Source organism: Cricetulus griseus, chromosome 4, assembly GCF_003668045.3.
Source record: "Cricetulus griseus strain 17A/GY chromosome 4, alternate assembly CriGri-PICRH-1.0, whole genome shotgun sequence".
Lineage (NCBI taxonomy): Eukaryota > Metazoa > Chordata > Mammalia > Rodentia > Cricetidae > Cricetulus > Cricetulus griseus.
Genome location: NC_048597.1, coordinates 212,493,690 through 212,517,506, shown reverse-complemented (window position 1 = coordinate 212,517,506; position 23,817 = coordinate 212,493,690). Strand labels below are relative to the sequence as shown.

The window sequence follows — 23,817 nt, the reverse complement described above, 5'->3', positions numbered from 1 at the left end:
CCCAACCAACAGAAATAGTACAGCCCACATGGAGTTCCAGCAATACTCTGAGGCTCCTAATATATAAAAAGCCATTATGCACATGCTTTTGTTTCCATGGGATAAGCCAAGAGGGCCCCTTAACGCTCTCTAGTCTTCTTGTTTCTTTTTTTTCTTGTCCCTTCCCCCTCTATTTCAGGTCTTGTCTTTACAAACTAGCTGTTCCTGGTTGCTCATATGCACCTTATCTTACTGGCACAGTGTAGGAAAGCCTATCTAAGGAAAAATGCAATAGTCTCCAGCAACAGAATGGGTCCATTGGTCAAGGAGCAAAGTCTGTAAAAAGGATTTTTACATGTTTTTCACCCCTTAACCACCATCTATAAAACGAGCCAAGCACAGATGGGGTCCCTGAGAAATTACAATTCCAGGGTTGCTACACAAAAGGAATATTGTAGCTCACCACAAGCCTTTAAACCTAGAACTGTGTCCATCCAAGTTTGTCTTTAGAAAAAATTTCTTTTCATAGATTCACTTTTTAAAGGGCAGTGTGTACAACTCAGGTTTGAGACGAGGCAGACTTCCCTTAAACTATTGCTCACAGACCCGACACAACTGGCATCTGAACCCTTATTTCATTCTGATACACTCTCGATCTTCGGAGTCCCCCTCTTTATTATATGGTTCCAGAGTTGCTGTCCAGAGAGAGGTTCTTGAGTCACGCACTAAAGTCTACTACCATGGGACTAGACCTCATTTTACTGAACTTGCAGGAGAATCCCCATCTCAGACAGCTGAAGGTTAATTTGCCTTAAGTAAACCCCTGGCTCTGGGATCAGAGGACAATGATGGCAGCAGTGTTACCTGTCCAGCACTCCATCCGCAAAGGCCTTTGACCTTTGAGGCTTCGGTCTCCATCAGCTCACAGCCCCCCCCCAAACTTAACCCCTCCGCTCAGCTGTGGGTCTGGGTGTGTCAAGAGCAAGTAAAACCTTTAGGCTCCCACTGTAGCTACACCAGAGATGTGCAGAGGCTTCCAATGGCTTCGTGGATGCGCCAGGACACTGAAGTCCAGGGGCTGCGCAGCAAGGACGCTCTGGTTCAGACTTACAGTACCTCGCAGGACACAGGCTGAGGGGCGTGGCTCCACGTGCGCAACCCGCTCCAGGGGGCGTGGCCTCCGGAGACGCGCCAAGGGGCGTGGCTCCTCGCAATCCGCTTGGCCTAGAGCTCTCTGGGCTCAGCCTTTGGCTCTGCGCACGCGTACTTCCCGAGAGGCGTAACGGCGGGCGGCGCGCACGCGGCGTTTCCCGGAAGGCGGCGAATGGGTCGCAGAGGGAGGGGCAATGCTCGCCCGTGGGCGGGGCGCAAGGCGGAAGCGCTGAGGTCAGCTGACTGGGTCTCGTGACGGCCGGGGCGGCGGCCACGCAGGCGCGTTGGTGTTGAGCGCTCGCAGCCTGGGCGAAGATGGCGGCGTCCAGAGCGAGCCTCTGAGAGGCAGAGGGAGGAGCGGAGGGGTGGGGGCCGCGGAGCAGGAACCCGCGGTGACAGGCCCCGGCGGGGAAAGGGAGAGCGAGAGGGGACGGGGCCGGCGGCGCCTCATCCGGCTCAGGACGTGGAGCCGGCGGCGGGCGGAGCTCGGGCTGGAGCGCCTCCAGCCTCCGGCGAAGGTAAAGCCGCCTCCGGCTCTGGGGTTCTGCGATGCCGCTTTCCACTAGCGGGGACCCGGGCGCTCCGGGCAGGGACCACTGGGCGGGCGGTGTTAAGCTGCTGCGGCCCGGAGCTGCTAAAGCAAGCAAACTGCTCCTCGGTCCTCTGGGGTTCCTACGTCCGGACCCTCCCCTGCCCTCCCCTCCCCCGGCTCTGAGTGACATTTGCCCCGGGCACTGCCTGGCAGCCCCACCCCTCTCTCTGCCTGGTCGTCTTCTCTTCTCCCACCACTATCCCTGTTCCCCTCTTCTCTCGGTAACTCGTCCTGACTCGACTCCGCACCTGCTTTCCCTGTGGGCTCCGCCCTCGGGATTCCCTCCTGGATGCCGGCGCCTCCGGTTTCCTTGGGTCAGCGATCCTTCTCCTTCCTCTGGTGTCCCGAGTAGACTGGCATCATCTCCTCTCCCCCCTCCCCCCGTCCCCGCTCTGTTTCGATTTGATGGGAAAGGAGCAGCAGCTGTTCTTCTCTTCTCCAGGCCCTTTATCAAGCATCAAGTTTCTTCCCCAAGGCTTTTCCTTCTTGCAGGGTAGTCTGGCATGTTCACTGTTGCCTGTGCTAGGTTGCTGTGATTTCACAGCCTTTGGGGAGGGTGAAGCAGGACATGGACGCTCAGTGAAGTGGTTGTTGAGAGTACACCTGCGTGCCTTTCCCCCAAAAGTCCCCTGTTGTAGGATGCTAAATTAACTGCTCCCGTCGTGAAACCGTTTCCTTGATCACTTGGTGGAGAGATGATGTAAATAAAAATCGCCCCCTTACATAGAGATGAACTCCCAAAGGAATGATTTCTCACTTCCTGGATCTGCTTTTCCTTTTTATTCTACACTGTTTACTTTTTGTTTGTTTGTTTCTAGTTCTTCATTGTGTAACTTTGTTTAGCTTACAGCATAAAACCCTTTTAGTTTTCAAATACAATGTAAAATAATATTTAAGCCACAATATTGCTAATGGTGGCTTGGACTGTTAATATCACATTGCATCCAGGAACCATAAGTCCTAGTTGAGAAAACACTGCAGTTACACTTGTTTTAAAACAGGAAGTACAGCCAAGGAGGAAAAGAGGAGTCAGAGTTAAGAAATAGGGATGTAAAGACCTTAAAGCGAGAGCCCTGGGGCAATATAAATATACAGCATTTATATTCCCTGGAGAAGTCATGGATATCTTTTCTTTCATTTTTCCTTCCTTTTTCTAATGCACCAGTAATAGTCTAGAACATACTAGCAAGCATAGTTGCAAACAAATCAACTTCTTAAGGTAAATAATTAAACATGAATGCCATCAGTAAAAAAGTTAAACAGTGGTGGAAAGCATAAATTATTTGCAAGAATTTCTTTATTATCAATAAAGAGGTGATGATTGCCCAGGTAGACAGTAATAGTCTGCTCTTCTTAAACTTATAAGAAAGGTTAATGGTGGAGTCTGGTTCCCAATAGATATTAAATTGAAGTTGAAATGAGAAGGGTGTGTTACACCTAAGTTGGCCCTATTCCTCTAGCAGGTGTATACACAGGTGAATGTGAGGTTTCTGTTGCACAGACTTTTCACCTGCTTCTCTGAGCTACTTAAAGTGGGCAAGGTATTAATATGGTTGTGCAGCTGAATGGCAGCCCAGTTTTATTTGTTGCTAAGGCTTTGATCTAATGTCCAATGTTGGGCAGTGGTTAAGGTGCAGTTCTTAGTTTGTTGTGCTTTGTTTTAGTTTTCATGTATTAGGGTTGTTGGTTCTTTTTTTTTTTTTTTGCACCTAAAATATTGTTTGTGTTTATTTGTGTGTTTGTGTTTATGTGTCATGGAGCATGTGTGGAGTCAGAGGACAACTTGAATGAGTTCTTCTGTTCTTCATTGTGTAGAACCTGGGGATTGAACTCAGGAAGTTAGCTGTGATGGTTGTCTCCTTCATCATGTGTGATAGAAATATTGAATTCAGGTTGTTAGGCTTGTTGGAAGGCCTTTTTACCTACTGAGCCTTCTTCATGGCCTGCAGTTGTTTTGAGATAGTTTGTAGTGTTTCTCATCTTCAGCTTCACTAAAACCTTCTTTTTTATATAAAATAATTGTTAACATGCCTTTTGCTATCCTGAAATCATTCATACCATTTAGCTTTGATTCTGAGACTGAAAGCTTTGCTTGCATCTTTACAGTAATGGAAGAAAAAAAAAACTAACTTCAAGTTGATCACTTCAAAGACTGCTTAGAGAACTGAGGAGATAGTGAACCACTAGCTCAAAAGGAGTTGGAGAGGGAGGGCGGAAGCTGAGGGAGGACCTTCGGACAGTGGTTAAGAGTTCAGCTAGAAAAGTTGAAAAATGGATGAAAGTGAATGTGCCAACTTAGAGGCTGTTTAGAAACTGTTTACTATACACAAACTTCACTGTGTGCACGAACTCCTAGGAGACTGAGCGTCTGTTATTCAGATCCAGTGGAGGGGAACAGCAGCAGAGTTTTTAAGAAGACCAAGAAATTGCTCTACATCTTTTCTCCTTGAAATAACAAGGTTAATATATGTGTGGGGGCCATATTATGAACACACACACACACACACACACACACACACACACACACACACACACACACCCACCCACCCACCCCTTAGGGAAATATGGAGAAGGTAAGAATATCTAGGGGAGGGGTCTTGAATGCCAAATTGGGGTTGAGGGTTAGTCGGGAGACTGAAGAGGACCATATTCCTTACCCTGTGACGTAATACAGGATTCAGACTGATCATTAATCAGCACAGAGACTGTATCTCCGTCTCCAGCCACTGCACTAATTCAGTTTGAATATGTCACCATAATCACAGAACACTGCAAGAGAAAGCACAAGGTTACATGAAGCACAACACGAAGGTCAAGACTGATTTCTCTAGTTAAAGCTCCTCCCACCATAGATACACATTATTCTGCAAAAGAATGATGCCTGTGGTGTCCTGAGGTTAACTGTCACAAGGGCATAAACCCAGCTGGCCCCTAACTAGGTTAATTCTCTCTTTGCACTCACACCCTGACAAAGAAAGGGGAGACTCATTTCTGATCATAAAATTGTTCACCTTAGTTTCCACTACTCCATACATGTCCAGCTTCCAGTGAAACAAGAAGCATATGAAAAGCTAAGGGGAACAAAGAAATTCCAAAGGGAGCAATTATCATAGCTACACTCAGACTGATGTTGGTAGATAGTGTTATCCAGCAGGGAATTTCAAGTGACCGTTAATGATTGAAGCAGAAAAAAAAATGGTTAGTCAAATCCTGGATGATAAGAGTAACTTCAAAAACATAAGAACTGAAGGACTTAAACAGAAGTACTGGAAATGAAAAGCACAGTAAGGAGATGGGGAATGCCTTTGGGCTTACCTGACTTGTAACTGCTGAGGAAAAAAAAAAACAGCAAACCTGTATGTCAGTAGAAATTATCCATGTGTGTCACTAAAACATTGGAGGAAAACACATCCAAAGATTTGGAAATAGGGACTGGAGAGATGGTTCAGTGGATAACAGAACTTGTTGCTCTTTTTGGAGACTTGAGTGTGTTATCCAGTACTCAGGCTAGGTTCCTTACAACCACCTGTAACTCCAGCTCCAGAGGATCCAAATCCCTCTTCCGGTCTCAACACAGACCTACATCTGCTTGCAGATAGGCACACACATACATATACATTTAAAAATAATGAAAACAAATAATCAGAGATGTGAGTCTTTGCGTGGAATCCGTTTGTGATAGAAACATGGATGGGTACACATTTGTCCTCTTGATGACTCAAATACCACAAGTAGAATTACTGTTTGAATTGTTTTCTGAACTGAACAAGGTATATATAATCTCTCAATTTATAGTAGCTGTAGTGCTGGAAAATTGGTATACATTAAGCCCAATAGAATATGTTTTGTGTTTTACATTTAAATTGAGTTAGGTTGTGGGGCTAGTTCATTGTAAATAGGTTTTCCTCTGTGCAAATAAGCATTTGGACGGACATTGAGGGCAGGTTTTCAAGTCTGTATGTGTCTGTACACTTTAACTGGAAGTACCCTGGAGGCCAGAGAGAGCATTGAATCCCAATGAGAGATTTGGAGTTTCAGGCTGTTGTGAGTCCAATGATTTGAGTGTGTGGAACTGAACTCAGTAAGGTCTTCTGGACGATCACTTAGTTCATGCTCTTAAGCACTGAGCCATTTCTCTAGTCCCTGGTTTAAAATTTTAACCAGAATTTTTAACACATTTTCTTCCTGGAGCAGTGTACTTTTCCTGAGTGCATACCAGCTCATAATCCCTCCTGTCACAGAAACTGATTCATAGTCATGGGGACTCTCCTGAGAGTCACTGATTTCAGGAATATCTTTTTAGCAACTAGCTGAAGCCAGGGCATAGTATGGTAGTCTTCAGTGACTTAAGACAGAATTACTTGGGAAAAGGTTCATCCAGTGTGGCTTACTTACAGTTGTATCTGTGTACTCTTAACTTTATTCAGCAGCCCACATACTGTACCTATGGACTGCTTATGAAGAAATAGGATTTCTAAAATAGGATCAAAAGCAATGGGTTTTGTTGTTTCTTTGTTAGACTAAACCACCTCGGTAGCTCATGTATTTAGCCAGTGTCCTGAGGACTGGTTTGCACTTGACTAACACGTAGGAAACAAAACACCTAAAGCAGTCTGAAGTGTAATTACTCTCATGTTCTGCCTTTAACTGTAGTTAGCAGAACTTAACCAACTATTAAGGTTTTGTATGGACGAGGCTTTTGCTAATAGATCCAAAGGTCTGTACCAACTTTACTGAAAGTTAGGCTTTTACAGGCTTTTCTGATTTGTGTTCTGTTGGTGTTTTGGCTTTAGAATGCCTCTCCCTCAAACTTGTAGTCACGATTCAGAATGTATTTTGAGTATTCATCAGCTCTTAGAGCAGATAAGCAACATTTCTCCCAAACCTTTAAGTCGCTTGCTTTATTTTTAAAACTGGTAATTTCAAAGGTACTTTTTAAAGGTAATTTAGAAGTGTTCTATAGGTTATAAACCCTGTGGGAGATGTAGAAATAATCCAGGCATTTCAGAAAGAACAAACTTGAAATCTGTTACTGTTCCTTAGTATTGGGTGAGAGAGAAATTTGTGCCTGTGTTTTAGTAGTATTTCTTAGGTATAAGTTACTGACTGTAAAATGTAACTGAAACTATGTTTGCTGCAGGGTTAAAGGGAAAACAAGTTAAAACTAAAGGTCTCTGTTGCTGACTAGGGCCTCCTTAGCATGATAGAGCTAACCTTTGAAGGGCCTGCTAACTGAACTAAAGAAGAGCTTGCTAATCTAGAATGTGTCATTGCAGAAGCCAGATTCTGTTTTGAGATACAATGAAATAGAAATAAGGTCTAGAAAGTCTGAAAAATATATAGGAACTAGAATACATAGATGGTCAACAGCTCATATTTTAAAAGAATTGAGCATATTTCTGAAAAGAGGAGTATTCCTTCAGATGGAATATAGTTTTCAGTTTTGGAAAGGGCAAAGTTACTATATACTTTCCATGAAAATTTAGTTTTTCAAATAATAGATGAATCTGTTAGAAATAAACTGTTATCTCAGATGGAATCAACATAAGTATGATTAAAATAGGCTAGATGCCTCAGTTGGAATCAACATATGTATGATTAAAATAGATCTCAGCTCAGCATTTGATTTATATTGCTAAGTAGGAAAGACAATAAAATGAACTGCTCTGGTGAGGTAGCTCAGCACAGCATGAGATCCCAAGTTCAGTACCCAGAACCCATTTCAAAAAGCCAGGCATGGTAGCACCTATAATCTCAATAATTGGGTGATGGGGACAAGTGGATCCCTGGGCTCACTCACAGACCAGCTTAGAGTGACTGTGAGCTCCAAGCCACTGAGAGACCTTGTCTCATAAAGGGGGGGGGGGTGGTGGACAGGTGCTCTGGGGATTGACCATGACTTTGGTCTCCACACACACATTTATTTGCACACCTGCACACACAATTAACTGCTGTGGCACATGTGCCCAGTACCACCCCCCACTCCCAGTGAGACCAAACTAAGTGTGCCTTCAGATTTAGGGGCTACATTTTAATTTGTCTCCCTCCCCTTTATTTCATGAACAACCTTTTAATTACCTTGACTTTTTAAGAAAGAATGGAGTAGAACTGAGATATTAACACTGATATGGCAAATAATACAATAGCACACTGTAGCTTCTGTACAGTTATTGGGGGATATAATTGTCAGTCGAACATAGATGTTACTGTTTGCTTCCCTATTTTGTGACAGCATTTTCCCCTAGGGAGTCAAGCTCTTCAAGTTAAGGGGCATTAAATAGGGTGTACTGAAACCATAGTGATCTGTTTCTTGCAATTTTAAGGTTCTTGTAGATGTCCTACAGATTAGACATACTGATTTATTTGTTCTTTCTGAAGAAAATACTTTAAACTTGTACTTAGCCATACATTAAAATAAAACAAAAATTAAAAATAAATGACCTGAGTGTAGTACTTTATGTCCCAGCTATGGGGGTGATGGAGGCTAGAGGATCATCTGGTTGTAAGAGGTTTGAAGGCAGCCTAGGTAACTTAATGAGACCCTGACTAAAAACAAAAAAATAAATAAAACAAGGTTAAAGTTCAGGTGACAGGTTTCCCCCGATACAGCACATTTTATCTAAAACAGTTTAGATGTAGCTTTTTTTTTTTTTGAAAAAATTTTTTTTAAGATTTATTTATTTATTATGTACAGTGTTCTGCCTGCGTGTATGTCTGCAGGCCAGAAGAGGGCACCAGATTTCACTACAGATGGTTGTGAGCCACCATGTGGTTGCTGGGAATTGAACTCAGGACCTTTGGAAGAGCAGGCAGCGCTCTTAACCACTGAGCCATCTCTCCACCCCTAGATGTAGCTTTTTAATATGGGTAAAAATGAATATTCTGCTGGCCATTTTTTAATCTTTTGTTTGAAACATTACTAAGCTAGTAATATAATTTATATAGATTTCAAATCCGGTTGTGAGAAGATTTTTAAGAAGCCAATGTAAAGGATTCTCCTTTAGTTAATTGCCGTCTAGGTGGTGGTACCCATGAGATAAGGGGCTGTGACTGTCTACCATGTTAGATGTGCTTGCACAGGGAAGGATAACAGTGATCCCATGTGGGAAAGCTTCTTTGGGAAAGTAAGGCACTCTCACAGGTTTCCCTCAGCATTCTGTAGACATGTCGCTGTTGGCCAAGTCAGAAGAACTTTGTATCAGACACTGGCCTGCCTCCCTCTGGAATGTTGAAGTTAACATCTTACTTTATTGCTTTATCACAGTTCTGTCTATCTATCTGTCAGCCCTTCTTAATTTTTGGTGTATTTCAGAACAGAGTCATGCTTTTAATTCATTACCTGAGAGCAAATTCTGTACTTAGACTTCATAGCCTCAAAATGAGAAAATTAGTCTCTTCCCGATATTCCAAATTGTCATATTTATTTAAGAATTACTTTCAGATGGTTGTGCAAAATGTATGCTTTTAACAGATGAAAAACCTTCTTACTCCAATTTCTTTGTTCATTAATTTTATTTTTTAGTGTTTCCATTCATCCTTACCTACTGAGTCCTTTGAATTTATTTAACACAAGCCAGGTATGTGTGCTTAATTTTGCTGTGCATGCAACCTTTTCCATTTACAATCTGGTTGTAGTCTGCCTCAGGCTTGTGTTAGTCGCTTCAACCTGCGTTTGTTCAGTGACAGCTTGATGTAGGACTGCCGACTGGACTCAGATTCTGACTCCCTCCCTACCTCCCCCCCCTCCTCCCTCCCTCCCTCCTCCCTCCCTCCGTGTATGTGTGTCAAGTCAAAGTCATGTATCTCCTCAAGACCATTATAATTTTATTCATAAAAGCTTGTAAGTGTGTGCCAGCATTACTCCCAGTGATAAATTAAAATGTGACTGTTACTCGAAAGCACAAAACTGAAAAGAGTGACTCCAGCCAAACACCATGACAGTTGAACCTAGGGCCTGTGCTGTCTCTGAGGATAGCCCTAACCCTTTTTATTTTGTATTGTTTTGAGGCAGGGTTTTGGTATTCATCCTTTACTTATTCAAATTAATTCTCCTGACTCAGCCTCCTAAGTTTCAGGATTATAAACATACACCACCGTGCCTTCTAAGCCTAAATTTTAATTTTGCCTTTTTAACCTTTGTTACATGTTTATCAAACAAATAACCTGAGATGCTGCAAAGAAGTTGTACTAGTCATATACCAGACTGTAGAGTGAAAACCACTGAAGCTGACCTGTCAGCCAGAAGAGATACCTTCAGCATGGTTTAATTAAAGGGGGCATGCAGATAAGCTTTTCCCTCATCAAAAGCAAGTATAAATCTTGGGATTTGAAATAGGACATTCTTGCAGGAATGAATTTAGCTGATATAGTTTTGTTTTGGTTTTGGTCTTTCAAGACAGGGTTATTCTGTGTAGCCCTAGAACTCATTCTGTAGACCAGGCTGGTCTCTAACTCCAGAGATCCTCCTGCCTTTGCCTCCCAAGTGCTGAGATTAAAAGCATGAGCCACCTCTGCCAGGCCTTAGCTGATAGTTTTAGCAAGTGCCCCACACAATGGTCAAAGGCTAGCAGGACAGGATCCCATTCTACTGTTTATCATCTTTTTAAGCTGGGCAGTTATTTATAGCATGTGCCTGTTTAAAAAAAAAATGGCTCTTACTGGCATTATTTGCTTGATGCTTTGGCCTCTCTGTAGCAGATCTGCAGTTTTCTCATGAATAATAAAGAATAATGGCTACTTAAGTGTTTTTACCATTAGCAATTATATTTAAACTCCTTACAGCTTATTAAAAATAGAGAAGAGATAATGACTGGACATTAAATTTATTCATGAAATTTTTCATTCTTTTCTCAAAAGTTCACAAGTAGTTAAGTAAAAATTGTGAATGCTGATTAAGTCAACAGAACCCAGTACTTTTGAAGTTAGAAATTCTAGGCAATTCATCCATTAGGAATAGGTTCCCAGATACCCACTGAATTGTAAACCAGCTGGTAGTGCTGAGCTCTGCTGTATTTTTCCTATGCACACATACACGTATATATACTCAGCTAATCACTTATCAGTGTGACCATGGCTTTTGAAATTGATAAGACAGCAAAATTGTGATTTTTCCTTCACAGTTCGTGTGTGGAAGGTTTCTTTTCACCATGGGCATTAGTGTCCATAGCGTGCACACTTCCTTTCCTTATTGAGAACATTGCCCTTTCCTAGAGGGAGCTCACCATGCACGTCCACATTGCCAACATCTCTACTCCTGGGTGTTGGTCTATTGTGAAGTAAAATAGGGATACCTAATAGCACATTGCCACACCTTGACCAACAGTGTGATTCTAAGAGGCTGCCTGGTGACTGATGTCCTTAGTAGCATGCACAGTGGGGTAGAGGGAGTTGGGAGATCTCATCACATGACTGAGACAGTGTGCAATTTAAAACTTATAAATTGTTTCTGAAGTTTTTTACTTAGCATTTGCAGACCATAGCTAACTAAGGTAACTCACACAGCAAATAGGTTGAGTTGCTCTACATCTAACTGTAGAGGGTTGGTATTAATAAAAGATAAAGGGGGATCATGTGATATCCCCCTCTCCCTAATGCTTTAACACATATGGATGCCATTAGATACTTTGGACATAAAAGAAACAGAAATGCCTGGGAGATGCTGAGCAGTGGTGGCACATGCCTTTAATCCCACTGCTTGGGAGGGATCACAGAGACCCCACAGGTGGATCTTTGTGCGTTCAGGGCCAGCCTGGTTTACAGAGTGAGTTCCAGGATAGCCAGAGCTGTTACACAGAGAAAACCCTGTCTTTTTTTTTTTTTTTTTTGGTTTTTCAAGACAAGGTTTCTCTGTGTAGCTTTGGAGCCTATCCTGGCACTCACTCTGTAGACCAAGGTGGCCTCGAACTCACAGAGATCTACCTGCCTCTGCCTCCCGAGTGCTGGGATTAAAGGCATGCGCCACCAACGCCCGGCGAAAACCCTGTCTTAAGAAAACAGAAACAAACAAAAAATGCATAAAAGAACCTGCATGATAGTTGCAAGTTAATATTCCTGAGTCTTTGTTCTAAGTTCATTGCCTAACTGAGTTGTCTCCTTAGTCCATGCCACCTTTGGAACAGGTATTCATCCCTATTTTATAGATGGCTGTAATTCAGAGAACTGTGAAGTTTGTTCAAGGTCATGCAGCCAGTGAGTGATAGCTACTGTGTCTACCTTTGGCAGTAAGTAGTACTATTTAAATTTACCATCCTTCCCTTGGTGATAGATATGTGCTGCTTTAGTGCTCATGTGCACGGACCAGCAGCTCTGGGATCCATGCCACAGCTGCAAAGGTCTTCCCAGGTAAGTCACCTGAGCACTGGGCTCCAAGCATCCCCGACTTGCCACTCCCTGTGGTTCATTTGAAGTTGTCCCGGTTCTCCCCCTGAATGGCACACAGTCCACATACACTTCACCTCTCTTCTCTTCCTAGGGCCTGACCTGGAACAAAATAGCTAACCCAAGCCAGCCTCACTTCCTAAGTGCTGGTATTATACACATACGCCACCATATCTGGCTCTATTTCTTGTGTTTTTCTGCTTTTTGTGAATTGATAATGTATTTTGTGAGTTCCTTGTTTAGAAGTATGATCATATTCTGAAAGAGTTAATACAGTTTTCAGGCACTCATTAGATAAAGTATCTTTTGAAAAAAACCCAAACAAACAGATTTTCCTGAGAGTATAAATAAACTTTAAAATTTAGAAAGGTCAATGTAACTACTGAGAAGTGGGTCCCAACCTCAGACTTCATTTAGCCTGGCTATTTTTAAAAGATAAACGTTAGTTAAAATATTCTTTTTCTAAAATCTCCTTGAACAGTACCTGAAGTCATGCATGGATAGATTGTTGTCACATGTTTGTTTGGAATACTTTGCAAAAAGTTCAAAGGGTAGGTAGCTGTGGGTGGAAGCGCTTCATGGCTTTATTCATCATAGGTGATAGAGTATTGCAGCTTTGGAGTCTTTGTCCTGCATTTACTGTGGTCATTTGTTTCTCTGTTTGAATCTGTAGTTTCAAAAGTTATTTCATACAGGTGTTTGATCCTTTCCAGCTAAGGATAATAATTGAAATAAGCCCAGGAATATGCTGTCAAATGATACATGAGTAATTACATGGCTGAAATGGATTTCTTGAGGTTGAGAGAGTAAAGGAAAGCAGGTTGGACTAGAGCCTCATGCAACCATTTAATTACCTGTGTAGCCTTAGCATGTAATTTAACTTCTGTAACTCAGTTTTCTTGTCAACAAAATGGGAAGGAAGCATCAGGGCAACAGGATTTGATAAATGTGTGGTAGATGCCTAGCCCAGTCACAGACAACTAAGTACTCGGTAAGAGTTGCTGTGTAATTAATTTTAGGATGTGTCGTACAGTTAGAATGGGATCATAGTCTCCCACCTTTCAAATATGCTTCAAAGGAACTGTTAGGATTTCCATTTTGAGGCTGTGCAGATACTAACAACAGCTCTGAATTACCTTATTTGTAAGGTGACTTGACTACCTGGGGCCCTGTCTTCTGCCTCCCCCTCCCCTTATTATGCAGACATATTTACCCGAATATACCACCACCAAAGGGCAAGGCTTTTCTGCCAAGGAGCAGTTCCCTCACATAAAGAGCACCTTTGCTTTATTGGCTTTACAAAAAACAGTGCAGCAGCAGTAGCAGTTGTTGCCTTCCAAAATATTGCCCAGAAAATGATGAGATGTTGTGAAACTAGCTTTTAGATTTATTTATTGTTATGCACTTTTTGGTTTTTTATTTATTTTATGTTCTTGGTACCTATGGAGGTCAAAAGAGGTCATTGGAACCCCTGAAGCTGGAGTTACAGATGGTCATGAGCCACAATGTGGGTGCTGGGAATTGAGCCTAGGTCCTCTTCAAGAACAAGTATTCTAACCCTCTGAACCATCTTTGCAGTTCCAGCTATAGAATCTTGATGTGTACTTCATTAGTCCTGATTGTTTCCTGCCACCAGGCTAATCTGCATCAGAAATGTAGTTTTCCTTTAATAAACAAACCTAGTAGCCTCTGTCTTCATCTCAAAATTCTCTCAGTGTTTTCATCTTTCTTGAGATTCATCCTTCTGTGAATGGTCTTCTTGAGAATCTTGATGAATCTTGAGATTCATCCTTCTGTCACTGGGTCTGAATCAGTGACACTCTGGAATTCATTCTTCAGATGTTCTCTGTAAGAATTCGTAAATCTCTATTTCATTAACTGAAAATTATTTTGCCTTGGTTCCCTTGTGGATTTATTAGGGATCATGTCTTTTCCTTATGGCTCATGCCCTAATTCTATGTAGCCCAGGCTGGTCTCTAGTTATGCTTTAGCTTCAACCACACAAGTGCTGGGATTCCCAGTGTGTGCCTGCAATTAGACCTTTATTTTTTATTATTATTTTTTATTTTTTATTTTTATTTTATTATTATTTTTCTTTGATTTTTACCTTATAGTAGTTTCTCTGTAAGAACATCTTTCTTCCTTTCAGTTTGTTCGAGATAGAGCTTTGGTATAGACTCATTCTGTTTTTTTCAGTGTGGACCAAGAATCCAAACCCCATTCTTCAATGTCAGCCATTCACCTTTCTGTCCATCTTTCTCTTTTATCATTCCACTCTATAAATGAGGGGAAGCTATACCATATGTGTAGGGTTTTTGTTTTGTTTTGCTTTTGAGTTTTTTGTTTTTTGTTATTTGTTTTTTCAAGACAGGGTTTCTTGGTGTAGCTTTGGAGCCTGTCTTGGAACTTGCTCTGTAGACCAGGCTAGCCTCCAACTCACAGAGATCCACCTACCTCTGCCTCCAGAGTGCATGGCCACTGTCCGGCTTAGATTTTTTTCTTTCTTGTTTTTGTTTTTTTTTTTTAATTTAGAGATGATGTTTCAATTTCTTTTCCACAGTAATTACTGCAAATGATTCAGAAGGAAGGGATGTTGATGGGTTCAGTGAACCTTGGTTGACTCTTCTAGTTTTATCAAATGCAAAATACAGAAATAAACAAAGTGCCACACCCATTCAAACAAAAGCCACACCAACTCAAGTTAAAGGTGACATCTCCTTGAGCAAATTGTCACACTCACCCAGACAGGGCCATATCCACTCAAACAAAGGATCACACCCACTAACAGTGCCACACCATCTTAAGCAAAGTATCCCACCAACTCAAAGGGTCACAAGACCTATCCAGACCGAGTTTGCTTAATACCAGTAAGAAAATGCAAGTTAACTGCAGGATAAATTACTTCTTTCTTGTAAATAATATTCAAAAATTGGTGTTGTTCTTCTGTTTCTTAGAGCATGAATTAATGGTGCTTTTGTAGATTTGACAGATCCTTGCTTGGACTGCCCTTGTTAGAGCATCAGGCTTTAAGTGCTCATTAGAACTGCCCACGGGATTGCCACATTTCATTCGCTCAAGCGGATGCTTGTTCAGTGCAACTGTTTTGTGTCAGTCTTTCTTGTGGACTCCTGAGATGTGTTAATAAGCTAATAGGATTAGCTAGATAACAAACTGAGCTTTAGACTATGAAGAGTGCTGTGGGGAAAGCAGAAAGAAAGAAAGCCTGGGTAGGCTAGGTCTCACTGTAAAGCATGGATAGTGAGCAAAGATTTGAAGTAGAGAACGTACAAGCTACAGACTATCTGGAGGAAGAGTATTCTGTGTAGAGGGTAAAAACTCCATAGGTGGTGGTTTAAAAACAAAGAGGAAGAATGAAGGCTGTCTTTGCCCCTCCAGTGTATACTCACAGAAATGAAAATGGCCTTCTCACATATGCCATAGCAGGGTTATGTATAATAACCAGGAGGTAGAAACAACACATATGTCCCTTGGCAGATGAATGAACAAAATGCATTTGGCAAGGTTCCTTATATAGGCAGAAATAGTAACAGAAAGTCTGTTTCTCACTGCCAGGTTCTGGGGGAGAAGATCCAAGGTGTGCCTGTCAGTGAGGATCTGTTTTGGTTTTTGTTTATATTTGTTTGTATGTTTCTTTGAGACAAGGTCTTACCATATGACGTTGACTGGCCTACAGCTCACTGTGTAGACCAGGCTGGCCACAAACTCAAGAGATCTATTTGCTTCTTGAGTGCTGGGATTAAAGGTGTGTACCACCATGTCCAGTGAGAACTGGTGTCTTGTTGGGGTATGAAAAGGTTTTTGAGTTGGTGATGGCTGTGGAAGGAAGGTTTATGCATAGCCTAAACAGAATCATGTACTTAAGATGGAGAATTTATGTTCTGTGAATTAATCTCAGAAGGGTTTTGAAGTATGTAAAGATGCAAAGCAACTCTAAGAGCGCTGTAATTCCTATTGTTTCATTTGAATTATTTACATTTTGGTAAGTGTCTTAGTAAGTTTTAGAGTACATTTCTAGTAAGGCCAGGGAGAAGGGGCCACTTCACAGCTGAGAAACCAGGCCACACATTCTTCCTTAGCTTTTGTATAAGTAAGTTAACATTATATCTTCAAAACATCACCAGCCTTTCATTAAGTCACCCAAATACCATCTTTCAAAGTTACCTGAATTTAATTTTTTTTCTTCCATAAAATGAGTGGTTTCTGGGTTTGTGCGCTCTTAGGTTATGGTCAGTTGATAGGGCACAGCTGCATTCTCACTGCATGCACTGAGTCATCACAAACTCCACAGCCTTTATCTGTTGTCTACTCTGTCCAACCAGAGGAGTCCACTAACTAATCAGACTGCTCTATGAGCCTCTGAATTCTCAGCTTCAATCTGTTTTTTGCCTTGATACAGTCTGGTGTATTTACAGCTGTCCTTTGGTAGTGCTGTCCTAGCCTGGTCAGGAAATGGAATACTGTCTAGCCTTAATATTTTTTTCAATGGATATTTAATTCTATGGGGAAAGGTAGTGGTGGTTCTGTGGAGATGCATGACAGTCTTAGAGTAGGTTTATTTTCAGACAGGGCCTCACTGTATAACTCTGACTATCCTGGAACTCACAGAAATCTGCCTGCCTCTGCTTCCTGAGATCAAAGGTATGCACCACCATGCCCAGCCCGGTCTCCCTCCCTCCCCCCTCCCTCTCTCCCTCCCCCCCTTCCCTCCCTCCCGCTCTCCTTTCCTTCTTGCTTGCTTTCTTTCCTCCCTCCTCTCCCCGAAGCTCTCTCCTCCCTCCTTCCCTCTCTTCTCCCCTCCCAAAGAGAGGCCATAGTTTATATCTTTGTGTTTTAGGATGAGCATTTTGGATTTCTTATTGTGGACATGTAAAACTTTGCAATTTAGAGAGTTCTTATTTGTAAATTCTTAGGAAATATTGCTGCTCCCTCAAGTACCAAGGGACAGCAGTGTGGCCAGTCCTTAGCTATGCAACAGAAACCTCCTGCAGTTGATTTGACTTTTAGTAATTAATTTTAGATGCTCACCATGTTCCAAGGCACTGTTTGACAGTGTTAGATGTAATGATTAATTTTCTCATCTGAAAACTTTTACTGGAGTCCAGTGGTTCCAGGGCAGGGGTGGTTGAGGAGACAATCATGATACAATGCTGAACACAGCATTGAGCAGTCCCATGACCTTAAACACCTTGTGGCAATTCAGAGTAGGGACCTGAGAGATACTGTCTCTTGCTGTGAGGGATTCAGAAAAAATTAAAACTGTGTAACACTGTACTAAGGGAATTCATAACTTTGCCTTCCAGGTTTCAGCACAAAATGAACATAATTAGGGAAAATAAGGATCTGGCATGTTTCTACACAACCAAGCACTCGTGGAGAGGAAAGTAAGTATCCTTTGCTTTACTTTTCTGAGCTTCCATAAAGAATCCTTTGAGCCCAGTGTCATTATCTTTAACAGTGATGCACAACCCAACAGTGCCCTTGGGCTTTCTTTTCTAGAAAGCTGTGTGTACATTTTAAATGCACACGACACATGGAAATGAATTGCTGTCACTTTCTTTTGATCTTTCTAGATTTTTATTTTTTAAAAAATTGAAAAATAACAAGAGAAGGTAAGTTACCTGCTTGGGTTGCTGTCATATCCAGTTTATGCTACAATGTTGCCAACTTTATTACCCAGAATCTAGCCTATGAATCAACCATTTGCCTCTAGTGAGGTTTGGAGCTGTTTTAAAGACTGCATCTATCTGTCTGTCTATTTGAATGAATTTTTAGTTACATTTTTTTTTCTTGAATGGAAATTACAACATTTCATGTTTATATTTGTTTTATTCAGACTAAGATGTCCTTGTGTTCCCTTCCTATAGGATGGATGGTAATTCCTTCTCCGTAGATTATTCTAAAGAGTAAATGAGGTGACGGGGAGTGAATGAAGGCTTTGAAATTTTGCCTTGAATACATTGAGTATTCAGTGCATGGAACTTGACTGTTACAAAAGTGGTCACTCTGAGAAGCATTGAATAGTGTGACTGAGTGTGTCTACTTTGACAAACAGGTGACCACAGTTTTCTCAGTTGGGTCATGAGGATAACGCAATACTCGTGTGTAGTTTTTGTTTGTATTCTTCACTTTTCATTTCTTTGGTTGATGGTGTGATGGCCTCTTAGGGTAGCCCAACATTTGAACACTTGTGTTTCTGACTTACTCACAAACTCACTGATTTTGAAAGGTTTGATTTCTTAGACTGTTCTCTTTAGTATCTTGCTTTATGAACTTTCATTAGTGAGCATAATTATTATCCTTGTAGAATACTTGCGTGTGTTTCATTGAGCAAAAATTGATGTGCACATGGTAGTGTTAACCTCTAACTCTTTGAATTGGACTTCAGATTATCTTTTTTTTTTTTTTTGAGTAGTAGGTTGCTGTGATCATAATGTAGCTCCTGATTTTAGTTTGTTTACTGTACACTGATACTTCAGTTCTACGAGAGGCTCACTGTGATGCTTACTGCTTTGTGAACTAATGTTGTATGATTCTCTAGAGCCTTTTAAATGCTTTTAGAAAATGGTGATTAATGCTTGCTTAAGAGAATCCATTTATTTGCTTTTTTTTCCCCCCTAAGAGAGTAATGTTATTTCTGTTCTCTTTGCCCAGTTCCCTTTCCTCCATTCACACCTGGAAACATTATATGTTTTCTTAACAGCTATAACATATATTTTATATACTATAAAACTCACCTGTTCAAAGAAAGTTTGTAATTTGTTGATTTTTTTCCCCCAGTGTACATAAAATTGTGATGTGTCACCACCATTATTAGAACACAGCAAAAAAACTTTCTGTAGAAATCACTGTTTTGCCAACATCTGCAAAACTTACCTTATTGTGTGTCTTCGGGTTTGCCTATTTGGAACATCTCATAGAAATTAAACAGGTTAAGATGTGGTCTTTTGAGGGTGGGGGAAGAAAAAGATGTGGTCCTTTGTGGCTGCCTTCTTCCAATTAATGTTTCAGGGTTCATCTGTACGTTAATAGCATGTATCAGTATTTTTTATTGTCAAATCATAGTTGGTTACGTTATTGTACCACTTTTTGATTGATTGTTTTTCAATGAGTGGGCATTTGTGTTGTCTCCACTTTTTTCCTCTTATGAGTAAAGCTTATATGGGTATTCTGTGGAGGTTTTGGATGAGTCAGTATTTCTGGTTCTCTTGGGTATTTCCTAGAAGTGAAATTACTGGGGTTTATGGTGACTCCATGTCTAACCTCTGAGAAACAGTGGAATACTTGAATATCTTTTCATGTGCTTCTTGGGCATTTGTCATCTTTGATGAGATGTCTGTTCACATCATTCACCCATTTCGAATTAGGTTGTCCCTCTAATTGCTAAGCTACCGGAATTCCTTAACACAATCCTGTACCAGATAAGTGATTGGCATATATTGTTTCAGCTCTGAAGGATCCTCCCAACTGTCTTGGTGCTGTTCTATAAAGTACAGTTGTTAATTTTGATGAAATCAGCTTGTCTCCTTTTTTGTTACTTGTGCTTTTTGTCAGTTGTAAGAAGTTGTTGCTTAAAGTTCCACAATTTACTCCTCTGTTTCTTCCCATGTCTTTATAACTTTGAGTTAACTTATATGTGGTATGAAGTGAGGATCCACATGTGAAGATCTGCTTGTATCTGAATCACTTGTTGAGAACACCATTCTTTTCCCATTGAGTTGTTTGACCCCCTTGTCAAAAGTCATTTGATGTTAAATGTGGATTCTCAGTTTGATTCCATTGATCAGGATGCCTGTCTGTGCTAAAGTCAGTAACATGCTGGTTGGACTTACTGTGGCTTTTGTACCCTTGGAAACTGGGAAGTATTAGACTGCAACTTCAATATTATGTTGAATATTCTCCATTTCTTATAGTGGTATATCAATTTTTCAGTGAGCTTTCAATTTTACGGAAATGGCTGGGTTTTAATGGTGTTGCATCGAGTTTCTGTCAGTTGGGGGTGTACTGCTGCCTTGGTAGTATTCTCTCTGATCTGGGAACAGAAGATCTCTGAGTAATTGAATGCTCTTTTCAATGTGTTTTATTTTTTATTATTACTATTTATTTATTTATTTTGGTTTTTTGAGACAGTGTTTCTCTGTGGCTTTGGAGGCTGTCCTGGGCTTTTGTAGACCATGCTGGTCTCAAACTCAGTGATTCGCCTGCCTCTGCCTCCCGAGTGCGGGGACTAAAGGCATGAGTCACTATCACCTGGCTCAATATGTTTTATTTTCAGTCCCCCTTTCCTCACAGTAGCTTCAGTTGACTATGTGTGTTGTGCAGCATTGAAATCCAATTCTGTTCTGACCAATTCGAATCTAGGTTTAAAGTAGTCTTCAATAGTCTTATATAAAAAAGTAAAAATGTCATTATTCAAAATTTTATTTTTAGTTTCTATTTCAGCATTTCTCCAGAAATGTGTATACAGAAGATTCTGCATGAGAATTTTTGAGACTTGGACTTTTTAAAAAGAGATTCTAGACCCATACACATTGCTATCTGAGATCTCCCATCTGGGGAAATTACAGATTGTGGTGATGAAATGAATACACAGTTTTCTTTCTCTTCACATGCCTCACTTAAAGACAACCCTCCAGATTGTGCTCCAGGGATATCCGTGTGAGCCCTTTCAGCCTTTGTGTTGTTCCCATCATGCCTCACTTCCAGCTGCCTTCTGCTTCTATGAATACAGGTTTCTTGGTTGTGAGTATAGACTCCTGGGCTGGCAAAGCAGGTTTTCTTCTGTTCTTGTTTTTCCCACTGGGGAAGTCCATACATAACTTAATTACATGTTTCTTCTGAGAGCAAAAACAGGGAGATTACAGGGAATACTTTTCTTCCATGAAAACAAGATTTCCTCTTTGGCTTAAGCAAGCCACTTCAGGCCGGAAGGAAGGTGCAGATGTTCAGCTAAAGCGGAAGTGCAGATTTGCTGTGAAAAACTTCAAAGTAGTAAGTTGTTTTTTTCTTTTTAGATGGAATTTACAAGTACTGACTGCTATGGGTCACTCTGGTGTCTGTTAGGAGAGCAGATGCTGTAAATTTGAGTGGGATTTTATTATCCAAACAGGATTTTAAGTGCAATACATTAGGAGAATTTTGGATTGGTCTGTGAAATTCAGTGACAGATGCTTACCACATTACAGACAGCTGTGATGATTAGAGGTAAGGAGGGTGGGGGGGAGGGAGGGAGAGAGTTACATGAAGCTGGTGATTTTTATGCTTATGTTCAGAAATGCGAGCTAGGCAGGAGAGGAGGCACCTTTTTCTTTGCTTGTTGGTTTTTATACACCTGAGCAGTTCTAGTGACCAGAGAGGTCCTGTGAGGGGCTTGTTTCCCTTGTATCCTAGCTTTTGATGCTACGAGCCTCAGCTCTAGACAAGTCTATCCTAACTTCTCCTCATGTTCTGTCTATTTAACTCTCTGTAGCTACCACCAGGCAATATGGAATCTGGAAGTATAAACTGGATCACAGTTTTTGGCAGTCTTATATTTTATAGTGTACAGAATTTTGCTCCATCTGATCTGAGAAAGACTATGGTCATTGATTGTGTCTCAGAACCCAAGGCCTTTAAAGTGCTCCATTTCATGGAGTGCCCTTATAAGAGAGGAGGGCATCTTGCTGAGTTATTAGGACAGGGGTTGGAGTTTGTCTTAGCTATTGTTTCAGTTCTCTGGTGAGTGTAGCTTTTAATGAGAATAAGCCCTCTTTTTGTTTGTTTGTTTGTTTGTTTTTCAAGACAGGGTTTCTCTGTGTAGCTTTGGAGCCTATCCTGGCACTTGCTGGGAGACCATGCTGGCCTCGAACTCACAGAGACCTGCCTGCCTCTGCCTCCCTAGTGCTGGGATTAAAGACATGCGCCACCAACACCCGGCCTAGAATAAGCCCTTTTAGGTAAAGTAGATTTCTACCAGACACTGAGTATCCTGATGGTATAACCAGATGAAAGACAGATTTGCCCACTCCTTTTATTCTGTATTTTAAGTATGAATGTACTGAAGCAGGCATGATCAGCAAAGGAATAGTTAAAACACGGAATTATAATCAGTTTATTTCCCTGGAATTTAAAAATCCTCACCCAATAATTAATATTCATTCTTCTAGCAGAAAAACAGCAATAGGATTTGCTAGCAGTGATTGGTTGTTTGGTTATGTGGCAGGCACATAGGTTCAAAGCCCACAGTTGCGTTATTTCTTCTAATTCTATATATGTTGTACATATTTTTTCCCCCAAGACAGGGTTTCTCTGTGGCTTTGGAGGCTGTCCTGGAACTAGCTCTTGTAGACCAGGCTGGTCTCAAACTCACAGAGATCCGCTGCCTCTGCCTCCCTAGTGCTGGGATTAAAGGCATGTGCCACCAACGCCCGGCTCACATTTTTCAAAAGAAGAAACTGTCACTTAGTTGTCAGAGGGTCCATAACTGATGAGTAGCCCAGGAAGTATTTGAATGTAGGCAGTGTGATTGTGGGCACAATTATGCCCTGGTGCCTCCTGTAGCAACACTGCCTTGTAGGAAGTGGAGGAAGTCTTGAATGTGTGAAGTTCTGAGTGAATGTGTGTTGTTGCTAGGAGCTTTCCATGTCAAGGACCCGAGTCTCAGATCGGTCCTGGGAACCAAGTGTAAGTTTGCAGAAACTGTCCACAATACCTGTCTTTACCCCCCCCCCCCACCGAAGACTTCACTCCTACAAAGACAGCTCCTTCTGAGACTTTAAAAACCTCTCCTTAATCCAATTGGGTACCATAAATCCTCCCTCCTTGCTTATCTGATTAATAGGTCTGCCTCATGTCCAGTTGCATCTAGTAATCCCACCTCTCTGTTCACCTTGTATAATGAACATGCTGAGCTTTCAGAGTACTGAGGCTTCTCCATAAGAGAGAAACCCTAGATTTTGTGAAGATAACTAACGGTTTTGAGAATTTAGATTATACTAAAATGACTTTTCGTGCCCAGTGTGCAGGAGGAAGACAGTCTCACTGGGAGAAGTTCATTGTCTGTGTAAAGCTGAAAGATGGAGCTTGGACCATTTGGAGGAAATATGTGCTAGCTTACTTGTGAGGACCAATTGTCAGTATCTACAGAATTGGGAAATTAATACAGTTACTTTTAGGCAATACACAAGTTAGTGCCCTGCACCAGTGGTGGGCAATTTTAATTGCCACCTTTCTTACAGTATAAGAAAGGTTATGCTTTATATTGTGGGGCTTATTGACATAAACTACTTTAGCTGTATAAGTCTTTTTTTTTTTAGGACATTGAAAGAATTATTTTAAGGTTTAAAAATAATATACAAAGCTGGAATGATAGCTTATGTACTGTTTGTGCAGAAGATCCAAGTTGGATCCCATCATCCATGTTGGACATCTCACAGTTACCTTTAACTGTAGCTCCAGGGGATTTGTTGCTTCCTGTCTCCACAGGTGCCAGCACTCAAACATGCAAACCCACACAGACACACGTGTACGCACCTAATTAAAAGAGGTCCTTTTTTTTTTTTTAAAGCAGTATGCATAGGTCTCAAGACCTCAAGCACTTGAGAGCCATAATTTTGTGAGTAACCTTTTCCATATTGTTTATCCTAAGAAAGGAGAGTTGGGTTTTCTGTCCTGTGACAAAACTAGATGATGGAAATTTTCTGTGCAGAATAATCTGACAC

At 41.3% G+C, this 23,817-nt stretch overlaps 1 protein-coding gene across 2 annotated transcripts in view; it reads left to right on the top strand.

The window, feature by feature from the left end:
• The first annotated feature begins 1,512 nt into the window (after positions 1 to 1,512).
• Positions 1,513 to 23,817, top strand: part of Dnajc13 (DnaJ heat shock protein family (Hsp40) member C13) — a 106,040-nt gene continuing 83,735 nt past the window's right edge. Inside the window, exons 1-2 of one of the 2 annotated variants that reach the window (XM_027414353.2) lie at positions 1,513 to 1,649; positions 17,422 to 17,502. In XM_027414353.2, the coding sequence (XP_027270154.1) occupies positions 17,435 to 17,502 (68 nt within the window). In that variant the 5' untranslated portion in view covers positions 1,513 to 1,649; positions 17,422 to 17,434. Of the gene's footprint in view, positions 1,650 to 11,862; positions 11,944 to 17,421; positions 17,503 to 23,817 lie in introns of those variants that run through there. The other variant, XM_035443910.1, reaches the window with a different exon arrangement.